We start from the raw sequence: 15,001 nt of genomic DNA on the forward strand, positions 1-15,001 counted from the left end.
AAACCCTATACCCTAAACCCTATACCCTAAACTCATACCTTCCGACAAGACCCTCATGGAGCCACCCAAATCACTAACTGAAAATTCTTTGTTTCTTTCAATCTTTTTCGACGAATTCTTAAGGAACGCTCAAGTTTGATGAATCTTACACATATAATACGTTAAAATACGAATTTTTTTCACTTTCGCTTCTTGGCCATTTTGCAGTCAAATTCCAAAAGTGTTAGCATAAGAACTTTTTTACCATTTGAGACAGGGTCGTTAACTCGATCTGAAAAGTTGTTTTGTTATTTTAGTATCATAGCATATCCACTATTGTCTATTTAAAACCTAACCTTTGTATCATTTTTTTTTTATTAACTACACTGGTTAATATCAATTTATCATTTGTTAAAACACTTTATTTATAATAATATACTTATTTAATGATTCTCAGGTTAAAACTGTCTACAAGACAGACATCAGTGCTCGAGTAAAATGATATTAGTATGGTTCTGGAGAGTGGAGATTGCTGCTATAAGGAAAAAAAAAATGCATCATCAATGTATTATATAATGGACGTGCAGGAATATAATTCGAACACATTGTGAGGTGAAAAATTAAATACACAGTTTATTTTACAACACCAACACTCCCTGCAAAATCTATGTTTGGAAGCAGAGCCTTACAACCTAAGTTGCACCCATAGACTAAACACCACATATATTACAATTTTATAAAACGTGACCCAAATGTCGAGAAAATGAACCACTGTCTTATGGTTTGTGCCACATCAGTCTTCCATGAACTAAAAAGCTATGGCGCAATCATTTTGTTGTGTTGAAATGCAGAAAGATGTTGCTCGCTGAGGGTACTGGGGAATCACACCGAATCTTAACCCCATAACCAAGGCAATAAGGTAAATTCATATATAAGCAAGAGAGCTACGATCTAGATCAGGCTGTGGGCGGCCACGGGTTGGAGTTGGAGGTCTCTGAATGTTAAGTTCCTGTAAGAACCAGCACAAGGAAAAGTTCAGGCATCTTTGCTAGTACTTGGGCATTCCAGACATTTAAATTCGAAGGGCTCTACCTGCATCCAAGTGTCTTCAATGATGCGTTCTGGAGATGTTTCTGGCGACTGGAGAGGCGGAGGCAAGGGATGGATCAACTTTGGGACCACGACCAATCCCCTCCCAATAACCAATATGGCGCCAGCATTGTTTGCAGTTCCTACATATTGGAGTCATTAGGTCCAGTAACGTTGCTATGCAGAGAAATAATGGTAAAGGTATATTTTGATGATTGTGTCCATTAAATTTATAACCTATATTTTTTTTTTTTTAACTTCTGATTTTGATTCTAATAACACTTTGCCATTAATATTATTATTTAAATATTGATTTAACACCTTGGTTACTAGTTAAACTAACGAATTATAATTTGGCACAATACACCACAGGTTGTACCAGAGATTAGACTAGTGGGATGAAGTGAGGATGAACGGAAAAAATCAATTTAAACTAACTTTGCTGGACTTCCTATGACTTAATTTTAAAAACCAAAAATCAAATGACTACCAAATATCCATCCCAAAAAACTAAACAAACACAACTATTAGTTTCTTGCTTACCACAATAGTTAGTGGCAGAGAATAGAGTGATTAATTGTCCCTGAGCAAACCGTTCAAATCCGTCCATGACACACTCGTGGGCTCTTATTATGAGCTGCAATTTNAAAAAAAAAAAAAAAAAAAAAAAAAAAAAAAAAAAAAAAAAAAAAAAACTAAATTCAAACTGCTGGTTCACGGCCTAAGTCTTTTTGTTCCATTGGCAAATGCAAAAATTTGTCCATAAAAAGAAACCATTTTTAAATAAAATAGAGAAAACGCCAGAAGCAAGAGCGATTATAAAAAACAAAAAATAAAATGTAAGAAGTCAGAAACAAACAGAGAATTACAAAAATAGGCTCTATGGATGATGTAGGGGTTGGACCCATTATTACTATACATTTCGCCAACGACATCTCCAGTTTAGGTAAATATCTAATGGGCTCCCTGACGGGAGAGGTCATTTTTTGGGAGGAAATTCATCCTTAACACGATATCAAAGTCGTCCATCTTGACTATCACAAAGTCAATTTGTCCAGCCCAATTCCTTAGCTTGATCAGAGTTCTCTTTGCAACTCCTAAGATAAGTAGGGTCGTTGAATTTACGACTTCCATCTTTCTTGTATCTCAATACCAAAGAATGTTCAAGCATTTCGTTTCAATCTCCATTATGAAGTTGTGGGTGGCTTCAGAGTCGACAATAGAGTTATTGATTGCTCTGTGGTTGACTCAGGCCTCGACATTCATTGCGTTCCACTGGCTCTTCTATCTCTCCCACTCTCTCAAGAAGAGCAGATATATACTTTAGGGCCTCCATGAGGAGGGTTTCCATGCTTTCGACTAACGGAGTTTCAACTTTTGTCGTCTCGTACTCAGCTTCTAAACTCACTCCAAATTTTGTTCTAAATTAACCATAGTGGGTGTATACACCCCTATATTGACATAACAAGAGTAGTATAGAGCTAACTAACTAATATGAAAGCAAATAAAAGGAATTTGGAACGAGCATACGGCCATGGACAACATGTCCTAGACAAGTATGACTGGGACATCTGACACATGGTCACAGGCAATACGTTGGACAAGCTCAACCGTGACACTCGCCTCACATACCACACAATTAGTCAACACACCCCTCATGTCGTCTCTCGCCATAGGCGAGCACCCGAGTGCACCAATCACACGATTTATTTAATGGAGAACAGGTGGAGCCACTTCTAAACATTTTCACCAAATTTGCATTCAACATAATAAAATGGAATGGACTATTCTAATGAGCTTTTTGGTAATTTTTTTAAAGATAAAGGAACTGTTCATCAGGCTACTTGGTACTTCACAATAAAATGGAATTGCTGAAAGGAAGAAAAAAAAAACATTTACTTAAAGAAACACGTGCTATTAAATGCAGGTTACATGATCATAAAGCTATTAAATGCATTTTCTTGTGTTACTCTTTCAATAAAAAGGATTATAAAGGTTTCGATCCTCAAACAAAAACTTTTTCTTTTTCGTGAGCTTGGAGGTGCTTTTTAAGAAAACCAACCACATTTTACCCAAAATTGTCTTCGGGGAAAAACCAAATTTGGAAGACAACCACATTTTAACATTTGCCCAAATGTTACTAGTCCTTCAATGGTGTAGAAACTTCTCAACCTGGAAGAGAAATACTACAAACTGATCCAACTAATCAAGTGATACTTTGCTAGTTGTGTCTAATCTTGATGTTTCCATAACCATTAAAAAAGGTATTCGAAGTTAGATCCGAAAAAGGTATTAAAAAAGGTATTCGATGTTTCCATAACCAAGTTGTTTGTTCCAAGGAATATTCATGAAGATCTAGAAGATCCGAATTGGAAACTAGCCATTATAGAAGAGATGAAAATGTTCTAAAACAAAGTGGGACTTGGAAAACAGTTGAGTTTCCAAAAGATAAGAAGCCGTGGGTGTTTATCATAAAATGTAATGCAGATGGCAATGTTGAAAGAAACAAGGTCATACTAGTAGCTAAATGGGCAAACAACTACTTTAAATGGGCAATTTTACCATCATGATTTTAAAAATTCCTTTCTCAATAGCAATCTTGAGGAAGAGGTTTTCATGACCTTGTCACTAGGTTTACAAAAAGAACTTGGATGTTATAAAATTCGCAGATGAAAGAAACCTCTTCAAGGTCTTAAATAGCCTTAAGAGTGTTTGGCTTGTGCGCTCTGAAAAACTTGTGTACATATAGTTTTTCTTCGACTCAAGTAAATCATACTATATTTATAAACACATTGAGAATAATAAAATCTCAATTTTGAATGTTCATGGATGATATTATTCTCAAAGGCGATGAAGAACCAGGTCCAGCTAATCTCAAGAAAAATCTTGCAAATGAGTTTTGAAATCGAGGACTCGGGAATATTGAAATATTTTCTAGGAATGGAATTCAAAAAATCGAATAAGGGTATCATTGTTAATGTCCTTGACTTACGGATTACTTGGTTGTAGAAACTCCTATTAAACCTAATATATGTNAAAAAAAAAAAAAAAAAAAAAAAAAAAAAAGTAACAAAGGACATAGAAGAGTACCAAAAACATGGTATGTGAGTTTATGCATGCACCTGAACTGATTCATTTTGAAGCTGTCTACAGAATTTTGAGGTATCTAAAGGGGCACCTGGGAAGAGGTATTTTGTTCAAAAAGCATCACTTCCAAATAAAAGTTTATAGTGATGCAAGTTAGGCAAGAAGTACGATAGGTAGAAGTTCTACCTCTATTTACTATTTATTTGTTGGAGGGAACTAGGTTACTTGGAGAAGTAAAAAACAAAATGTAGGGCCTAGGAGTGGTATTGAAGCAGAGTTTAGAGCTTTAGTCCATGAAATTTGAGAGGGTGCATGGATCAAAGATATTTAAAGAATTGAAGGTTCCTCTAAAAGAAACCTATATTGACTCATTGTGACAATGAAGTTGTCATCTCTATTGACGGGAATAACAAAACACTAACACCTAGTTAAGGCTTGGGTGAATGACCCTAACAAGCAAGCTAATATTGAAGGAATGACCTTGATTTAAAGAACATTTGTGTAACTCCTTGCCTTGTTAGGAGATATTTGTGTAATTCCCAACCTTAAGTCAGGAGATATGTGTGTAATCCCATTAAATAAGAGAAGTAGTTGACCTCTTTTTCTATATTATTACCTAATATCTAGGGAAGTAGTTGCAACACTAGTATTCAAATAGGAAAGAACACTTGAATCTTATGTAATATATATGTAGCAACTAGTAACTAGCATACCCCAAAGGTGACAAGACCGGGCCCCCTAGCATTTGGTCTTAGACCTTCAACACTATCATTTTCCGTTGGATCAGACCTGCAAACAAACATAATAATCCACAATCCAGATGAAATAACAAACAAAAGTCAGAAAGAATTTAAATATACCAGAGGAGATCCATCAAAATAATAGATCCTGCATCCATTGTAATGGGTCGTTCAAGCTTCTCTATTTGCTCAACCGTGTGTATTGATCGCCCTATGCCTCCGTGCATGCAAATAATTTTCTTTTCGATCAACGCAGCAAGTGGAAGGTAGTTGAAGAGTTGATTGAAGCGCGTCCACGCCCAAATTCCATCACTCTCTCCCTACATACACCTACGTTACTGGCTCTAATTAACTTCAAGTAATATTAATGTTGTAATACATATCCATTACTACCATTCTCTCTATGCATTCAAGACGAAAACCAAATAGTGCATTTATATCCGCAGCCTCATGGTTTCCACGTATTAAGTGAACATTATCAGGGTATTCAATCTGCAAAATTGTAACCAAGCCAATATACTGTTACACGAGTGACATAAGAGATCATTAACAAATTTTAAAATAAAATCTTTCCTTGAGAGCAANCATCAAAAAGCCTCATCAAATCACCAAACTGTCCATGAAGATCGCCAAATACTTTAACTGGAGCTTTAAGCTGTAGAACTGTCGGCTCANAAGAAGTAAAGTTATAGTCTCCAAGCTGTGCTGTCCTCGGTCAACATAATCTCCCAAAAACAAGTAATCAATGTACCTGAAACATTGTTTAAAAGAAAACAAAAAGAATCTCACTTATTCTTCAGATAATTAATTCGTGAAGAGAATCATGACAATGGCTGACAAGTGAAAACCATTTAGGGCTGTAATTATAACAGATCTGTTAGGTTCATGTAGCATATATGACAGATTATATTAACAGAAGAATTTGTACTTCAACAAGAGGAAAGCTTTATCAAAAACATTAACCTCTGAAATTAGTTAAAAGAAAAACAAATTTAACAAGAAACGAGGCGAACTTTCATATAAAAGGCACCAACCAGCCGAAACAGCCTGATCTACATTTATGTGAATGCAAAATCATAATTATAATGAGACCACCACCAATAATTTATGAGTACCCAAAATTTAAACTAAATGTAAGATGAAGAGAATCCCAGGTTAAACTGTCGCATGCTCAATGTCAAGCAACAACCACAAGCACTTAAGCAAGAATTTTATAGGTTGAAGATGTAAAACTAATTGGACGAAAAACTCTCATAAAGTAAGTCATATCCTTCTTTTGAATTAAGCAAATAAAGCTTTCCTTGAGACACAAATTAACAGAAATTCTGCTTCCAAATGATCCCAGAATTTGATGAAGAATTCCATGATGACACCATCAGGCACCAGTGCTTTGTTCCTCCCAAGCCCTTTAAAAGGGCGTTTGTTTCAAGTTTTTGGAATCGAAAAAGAGGGGAAAATGGCTACAGATTTTCAAAACCCTGGTTCGTTTCAAGTTTTTGAAGTAGGATGCCTATTAAAAGTTTTCCCAATATCATTTTGGAGGTTCAGAAACCTTCCAAACTCATGGATTTTCTTTTCTATTTTTTATTCTTTCTTTTTTTCTTTTCTTTTCATTTCCTTTACTTTTTTATTTTATATTTATTATCATTTACTCCACTTCTTTTCTGTAGTATTTAATTTTTGAAGTATAACTAATTATTCAGTGCTAATTATTAGTATTAATTAATTTTATTAAAATCATTCATTTGAGAATAATTATTAATTTAGTATTGATAGCGACACCAATTCAAAAACCTAAAATTTAATGCATACTATTTATAGTATACTTATTATGAATGAAAATTAAATTAAAATTTAAGATATATTATTGTTTTATTAATAAATTATTTAATGGTATAAGATTTATAAATATATCTCATTTAATATAACTTACTCCACCATGCACAACATTTAATTTTTGAAATATAAATTTGGCTATACTCACGTTATGTCTCCAGCTGGGGAGGGAAATCCATACTCATCAAAAAGCCTCATCAAATCACCAAACTGTCCATGAAGATCGCCAAATACTTTAACTGGAGCTTTAAGCTGTAGAACTGTCGGCTCATGCATAAAGATCTGTTCAGCAGCATAACAAAGCTCACCCACTTCATAGGAATCTAGGAAAAACCTCCTATTAGCAGGGGCTTTCCAATTCCGAGGTCTAAGTAAAATTGAAATGACCTGCAATGGAGTCGAGAAAAAATAACAAACTGCAGATATGAAAACGAGAGCAAAAACTTCCAAAATGGTTTATATGAAACAATAAATCATTTAGGTAACATATGCAGAAACTACCTTCTTGTGTAAGCCCTGAGGAGATTTCTGCCTGGTGAACTTCCTGGTAGGATATGACAAGTCGTTGTTTGATGGAATCATTCTTCTACTCTCGTTTTCAAATTGATCCAAAGACAATTGTCTCACCATCCCACCAAGATTACCTATAGCCTCTTTAGCTACTACAACCTGGAGCGGGAAAATAGACTACTTTATAACAAGAATGTAAGAGAAAGTCATAGAATGTTAGTGATTTAAAAGGGAACACACTGCTCTTGGATGCAACCGGACATCAGCTTCATAGTCACTAGCATCTGAAGTTGTATCGGTAGCTCGTGAGTTGTCATCTGAAACAGGTGTGTCTTCAGCAGAAGCAGACTGAACCGCATGCCAGACAGCACTAGCAGCCTCGGCTTCAGCAGCAGAAGCCTCCCTCAATTTCTCCAAGGAACTTTTATCCATGCTGAAAAAGATATACTTGCATAAAATATTTTTACCAAGCTGGAACAAATGCAATCATTATGAACACCCTAAGGACAAGCGCAAGAAATATCTTCACAATAATACCTCATGCCACCGGCTGAAGGATTCTCCAGTCCACCATCTGAATATGGTAATGTCGCAGATGAACTTATATTAGATTGATTGACTTTCGGACTTGTTATAAGAGATTCTCTCTCTGATGTTAACACAGGAGAATTGATTTCAGACTGAAAAGATGAATTTTCTGCAACCAAAAAATCATCTAGCAGCGTATCTGCAAAACAACATTTCTTATGACAACGTCAAACGTGGTACAACAAATTTACTAATGACTTCAAATATAGATCAAACATAACATCCAGATAAAAGTAACTCATTGTTGCAAATACCTAACATCTGAAACACAGGATTGCACAGAAAATCATCAAACAACTTACAGGGGCAATAGTGCTGTGTGTGTGTGTGTGTGTGTGACCACTGAAGTAACATTGTTGCTTTCTCCTACGTAACTATGAAACTCGTATTACAACTCTTTAANTCTTTTCTGTAGTATTTAATTTTTGAAGTATAACTAATTATTCAGTGCTAATTATTAGTATTAATTAATTTTATTAAAATCATTCATTTGAGAATAATTATTAATTTAGTATTGATAGCGACACCAATTCAAAAACCTAAAATTTAATGCATACTATTTATAGTATACTTATTATGAATGAAAATTAAATTAAAATTTAAGATATATTATTGTTTTATTAATAAATTATTTAATGGTATAAGATTTATAAATATATCTCATTTAATATAACTTACTCCACCATGCACAACATTTAATTTTTGAAATATAAATTTGGCTATACTCACGTTATGTCTCCAGCTGGGGAGGGANCAACAGATGCAGCTGCATGCCGACAGCGACGCATAAGCTCCAAAGAGGAATCATAATCAGGGTGACTTTTGTTCGCACGTGATGAAGTTACCAGCCCATTTCTATCCAACCAAACTCCAGCAGCAGTGTCCAATACTATTAAATGCAAAGAAAACAAATGAACACTGCATAAATAGATGTATAATGTAGATACAAAGTAATGTTATCACCCTATAACAACAAAGAATACCTGCAATATTTGCTTCTCCTTCTATTGCACGTCCACCCCTAAGAGTACCTCCTGTAACATGCAGTCGTGCACCAACAAAAACCTAATAATACGCAAGCCAAATTGCAAAAATCAGATGGCCACATGGTTCGGACACCAAGGAAATGAAAACTAGCAAATGACTCCCCCCAACCCCCCTAGAAGTAGTCAGCCCCCCTTTAGAAGTAGTCAGTCACTTACTGCAGCATGTTGATATCTAGGCGACGGAGATACCCCAGGTGCAAGGGTCCACTCCCACTGGCCATTTCTATGCATCAACAACCCATATGCATCTGCCAACGGCTGAAAAGAAACAAAAACACAATATAATTGGGCGGAGAAGTCCCAGTAAGGAACTATTGTTCAGTTATAGAAGTCAAAAGAGCAAAGGCAGAGCACAAAAGGCAAACAAAGCATGTGGTTCCGTTTCATTCTCAAGGACATTTCTCCCTTATCTTAGTAATATCAAACATACCACAAACTATTGGTGCTTCCTCTCCTTCCTCTTGTCATCCAGCCACCCTCCTGATAGACCCCAAGTCACTAAAGTATATTGTTGCACGTCTAAAATTAGCTTGCTTGTTTTTCTTATTCTTTTAAGATTGGTACATTTGCCTTTTATAATATACAAATGATAAAATAAATCTTAGATACTAAGTAACCAGATAAGATAAATCTAAATAAATCTCTAATAACAAAATAGGATAAATCTAAATAAATCTTTAGTTACTACGTAACAGTATAGATAAGATTAACTATTTCTCTTATTTAATGGGATTATATAAATATTCCTTAGACCAAGCTTTTTTTTTTTCAACACTCCCCTTCAATCTGCATCCATTCCCCGCTTGGATACGAACTCATGAAACGTTGAGTTATGAAGCCCTTTTGTTAGTATATCTGCTAATTAAAGTTGAGATGGCACATAACTCATGCATACTATTCCCTCCTCTAGTTTTTCCTTGATAAATGTCGATCAATTTCAATATGTTCTGTCCTATGATGCTGGATAGGATTATGTGCAATATTGATGGTTGATTTGTTGTCGCAGTACAATTTTATTGTACCTTCTCCCTTAATTTGTAAGTCATCAAGAATTATCTTCAACCATAAAAATTCACATAGCTCTTGTATAATAGCTCAAGATTCTGATACAACAGATGATCTAGCCAACACGTTTTGCTTCTTACTCCTCCATGTTACTAAATTACCTCCAAAAAAAAGTGCAATACCTATAGTAGATTTTTTATCTACTATCAATCCAACATAATCAGCATCACTGTAAGTTTCCATATACAAGGGAATTGTTCCTTTTGAACAAAATTCCTTTTCTTGGAGTTCCCTTCAGATAATTTAACACTCTATATGTTGTATGAAGGTGAGGCTCCCATAGATCATGCATGAATTGTCCAATTACACTTATGCTATGTTTGGTCGAAAGTGAGCTAGATATATTAGCTTACCCACTAGCCTCTGGTATATTTGTCTGTCCACCCAATTTTTTGATGGGGATCCATTGGCGTTGGTGCAGGTTTACATCCGCTTTTCCTTGTTTCCACTAATAAATCCATTACATACTTTTGTTGTGATATGAAAATGCCCTGAGCTGAGTACACTAGTTCAATACCTAGAAAAAACTTTAGCCTCCCAAGTTCCTTGATCTCAAATTCTTTCATCAATCTCCTTATGAGTTCACTCTTTTCTTCTTCATTATCTGTGACTATGATGTCATCCACATACACTAGAAGCACTGTAACTCCCCTTGTTTCTGAGTGCTTGATAAAGACAGTGTGATCTCCTTTACTTTTCTTATACCCAAAGTCTTTCATTACCTTTGTGAATTTTCCAAACCATGCTCTCTGATTGTTTTAGTCCATACAAGGCTTTTCTCAATTTGCATACTTTACCTTTTGTGCTTTCAAATCTTGGAGGAATGTTCATGTAGATTTTCTCACCTAGATCGCCATAAAGAAATGCATTCTTCACATCATACTATGTGAGCTGCCACTTTAAGTTAGCAGCTAAAAATAACAATATTCTTACGGTATTCATCTTTGCAACCATGACAAATGTTTCTTGGTAATCTATCTCATAAGTTTGAGTATATCCCCTAGCTACCAACCTTGCCTTATACGTTTCCAACGTTCCATCAGTTTTGTACTTTACTGTGAAAAGGCATCTACACCCAGCTATATTTTTTTCTTTTAGCTATAACTTCCCACGTGTTATTCTTTTCTAGAGCATATATTCCTTCTGTCATAGCATCCTGTCATTCCCTTTTGAATAAAGCTTCATAAATTGTGTTAGGTATAACTATTGAATTTAGACTTATAATGAAACTTTTGTGTAATGAGGATAGCCTTTCAAGAGAGATATAGTTTGATAGGAGTATAAGGGTCATTTTGTGCATTCTCCAATAGGTTTTCAGAGAGCTATGGGTCTATCATCTATCGGTACCTCTGTTGCATCTTCATTGTGAGTAGAGTCAAATGTTTGGACTTATATTGGTTTTGAAATGTCTTTCCTTCTAGCATATACCTAAGAGAATAGCGGATCTGGTAATGATGGTGGAACATAAGGTTCAGTTGGTACCTCTATAGTAGTAGGAAATGGCTCATCGATAGCAAGTGTGGACTCAATAACTGGTTCTGTGTGATGGTTATTTAGTGTATCTAAAGGTTAAATAGTTTCCCAAGGACTCTCTTCAATCTCTATGTTCTCCATATGAAGAGAGTCCTTAGAGAAGAATGGTTTATGTTCAGTCAAAGTTACATCAACTGAAGTGTAAGACTTTCTAGATATGGGATTACAACGTTTGTTCCCTTTTGTGGTCGAATAATATCCTAAAAAGACACATTTTATTGCTCTTGGATCAACTTTACCACTTTGGTTGTTGTGAAAATGAACAAAGGCAATGCACCCAGATATTGGGATGTGAGGCCATTTGATGTCCGACAGTGAGGATAAAATTGGTTGACGATATATTTTATTTACTCAATCCTAACAATAATGACCCTTATTGAAAGAAACTTCATTTTAAAAAAATGAAATAAAAAGAAAATGTATTATGCATACTGACGAGCAAGAAGATGAAAAAAACATCCTTCGGTAATAATTATAGGCTTTTAGAAAATGTCTTATAGTTTGAAAACAAAATTAAAGAGATAAGAAAACATATACACATAACACTTGTTGAATAAAAAGATATAATAAAGTCCACAATTTTCCACAAACTAGATGGCATCAAATACAATATGCCTATGTAAAAAGTTGATCAACATAAGCAAAGGATTCTTTTTTAGAATGACTAACAATGTTAGATTATATCTACTAGAAAAAGGTTTGTCATACTGTGCCTGAAGAGTCTCTTCCCCCACAAAGCAGAAACATACCATCTGATCGCGCACTAGCTGTTGCATACCTACAAAGAAACATACATCGTTGTAACTTTCCACAACGTGTAGAGATAGAGAACACTAGAAGTTTTATTCTTAGGTGAGACAAATAGCACACTCACATCCGAGCAGATGGCCTATCACCTTCCGGGTTCAACCTCTGCCAGGCATATGGTTTCTGGGCAGTATCTAGAGCCCAAGCATCAGAGAGAACTCTTTTTCCTGATAAGGAACATAAAAGGTAAAAAGTCTTATGTAATCTTTATATGTCCAATTAGCACAAATTTGCATCAGTTTTAAAGCTAAGAACACAATATATTATGGCAAGACTCTATTTTCTTTTTTGTGTAGTATGAAAGGACATACGATGGTCATATTTGAATTCCTTAAAAAAGAAAAAGAAACCATAAAAAAAACACAACAGAAACAGCCAAAACAGCTAAAACAAAAACAATAGCGAAGCCAACCTAAAAGGAAGGGCACCAACAGTTTAGAATGAGAAACAAAGAATAATTACAAAACTCTTTAGACACTGATGCCTAGCAGAAGGTATTAAATCTAGCTATGGATCAAACCTCCTCCCACATCGCAAGACCTATCTCCTTCTTTGTAGGCTAAGGAATCCTCATCCTTTAGGTTATTTCTTCTTCTTTTTCTTTCTCTTTTTATTTTTCTTTAGTACATCATTCTTTGTTTTTTATCCCAGAATATATAGTACATTAAACAGTTTTGTGTCTTTTTGTTACACACATGACTCTTTTGTAGTCCAACAAAAGTTGGTTTTTATAAAAATGTAGATAGATCGCGATTTCCTCTTTCTTGAAATTAAATTAATTCCAGGTATTTCAAACCAAGCAGTAAACTAGCCGCAGAGTCCAATAAAAGAATAAAACAATGAGCATATAATCAACTGTTCATTAGCACCCACCGTCATTGCCACTCACAGTAACCAGATATCTTTGAGCAACCAAGTCCATTACATGGCCATAGCGAGGTCCAGGTCCCTGTCCTTGTACCATCACCCTATATTCCCATTTTTATATAAGTTCAATGATTTCCCTACATCTTAAGTATAGAGGTACTGAGCTACTTTTACCTGTGCCACTTGAATTTATCATTTGTTAAATCAAGCACATAGATATCATCTGTGGAATGCCCAGCCGGACCAATGCCACCCTAACCAAAAAGATATAAACTCGTTAAAACAAGTATCAGCTTGAGAAACCATACAAGAAAGCCTCCCAAATTTTCAATTTTTGCCAACTTTTCTTATTCAATCACCTGGAAAACAACCATGGTACCAACTGCGGCTGCAGCATGTGCAGCCCTTGGTGATGGCGGCTCACCAGTGGGTCTGATTCTAATATTCAAACATCCAAGCAATAATAGTAAGCATATCCAAGCTAACTTCACAGGTAGAAGAACTGAGGTGTGTGTGTGTGTGTGTGTATAAAGTAATACCTGGTCCATTTCCTAGTTAGAACGTCATAGGAGTGCACCGAATTGGTCACACCCGCCAATCCTTCATGATTGCAACAAAATTATCAAAAAAATTAACCAATTGAAGAGTTCGGAAGTGGAGCCTATAGCGCTGTTAGCTCACGAATTACATTCGAACAGATTTCTTATTCAAATAGGTTGAAATCAGGAGATATTCTATAAACTTCAGCACTAACATTCGGAACAGAAATAAAAATAATAATAGTAATAATAATGATAATAATAATAATAACAATTGCAGAGAAGGTTGAAGGGCAATTTACTAATTCCAGGAGCAGCAGAGGAGGCTCCACCCTCGATGGCAGTGGCGCCACCAAAGAGAATGAGACGGGGGCCGAAGGATTTAGTGGCAGCAACGGCAGTGAGGGTGTGACTGCATCGAGGCCCAGGAGCGTCATCGTCGGTGTCCCAATATGTCTCAAGTGGCCGATAAGATGGCGCCGGGTACAGCCATGGCTTTGAACCCATTATTACCAGGCCGCCCAAAGAAAATCTTGAGATCTAACAAACAAAACTGAAGTACAGATGATCGAAAGTTCCTAATCTGCAGAGAGGTATGGAAAGGTCGAACCCAATAGAATTAAACCAGAGGTGATTTTTTTGGGAGAGAAAAAAAACAGTAGTGGTGGGGCCCAAGCCTGAGTGAAGGAGGGTCCTTGGGGGGCTTGAGGTGTTTGACTTCCAAACTTGGATTTGGCAAGACATGTTTTGTCAACTAACGTCCAATGGTTTCGTCATGTAATCAACGGAAATACGCGTAGGATCCCTTCCCTCTTTTTCATTACAACTCTCATATTATTTTATTCACATACTTCATACATGTCTTATGATAACAATAAATTGAGAAGAAAAGGAAGAAGTATCGAATGAGATGTTTAAAAATATATAAATTGGATAGGCTCAAATTCAAAACTCCCATCGGCTATGACAATATTTAGGATCTTTACTGTGGCCCTTCTTATTTCTAACCTTGAACTATGTAAAAATAAATCCATTCTTTCTGCCTTTTATTTTTACTACACAATAGGATCCCTATTGGGGAGCAGAACCATGCCACCGCATCGCTCAATCCAATTTGACGTATTTGCAATGTGGAATTGGCACCAAAAATTGATACATATGTTTCAGGACTGCTACAGACAGCCACCCATGGTGACCTAGGTTGGGTTGTTTGAGACCACAAACCATGTCTACCTGGGGGTGTATACAAAGGAATCTGGGAAACCAACCAGCTCAAAATCAAAATACTTTTCGAGGGGTTGAAGATGATAAAATT

At 35.7% G+C, this 15,001-nt stretch overlaps 1 protein-coding gene across 1 annotated transcript; it reads right to left on the reverse strand.

Annotated features, from left to right (window-relative positions):
• Positions 1-521: 521 nt before the first annotated feature.
• Positions 522-14,337, reverse strand: LOC111796060 (serine/threonine-protein phosphatase BSL1-like). Its single transcript, XM_023678749.1, has 22 exons — positions 13,989-14,337; positions 13,687-13,747; positions 13,507-13,585; positions 13,322-13,401; positions 13,154-13,248; positions 12,348-12,447; positions 12,182-12,251; positions 9,032-9,133; positions 8,813-8,894; positions 8,559-8,718; positions 7,779-7,994; positions 7,482-7,674; positions 7,233-7,400; positions 6,880-7,118; positions 5,573-5,646; positions 5,469-5,479; positions 5,289-5,387; positions 5,016-5,215; positions 4,869-4,944; positions 1,612-1,711; positions 1,072-1,211; positions 522-988 (listed from the first exon to the last, which is right to left on the reverse strand). Exons 1-22 carry the CDS (start codon positions 14,191-14,193, stop codon positions 905-907), a joined length of 2,634 nt encoding a protein of 877 aa, XP_023534517.1. The 5' UTR covers positions 14,194-14,337; the 3' UTR covers positions 522-904.
• Between the last annotated feature and the right edge of the window lie 664 nt (positions 14,338-15,001).

The sequence above is a fragment of the Cucurbita pepo genome, chromosome LG05 (genome assembly GCF_002806865.2).
Source record: "Cucurbita pepo subsp. pepo cultivar mu-cu-16 chromosome LG05, ASM280686v2, whole genome shotgun sequence".
NCBI classification, from domain to species: domain Eukaryota; kingdom Viridiplantae; phylum Streptophyta; class Magnoliopsida; order Cucurbitales; family Cucurbitaceae; genus Cucurbita; species Cucurbita pepo.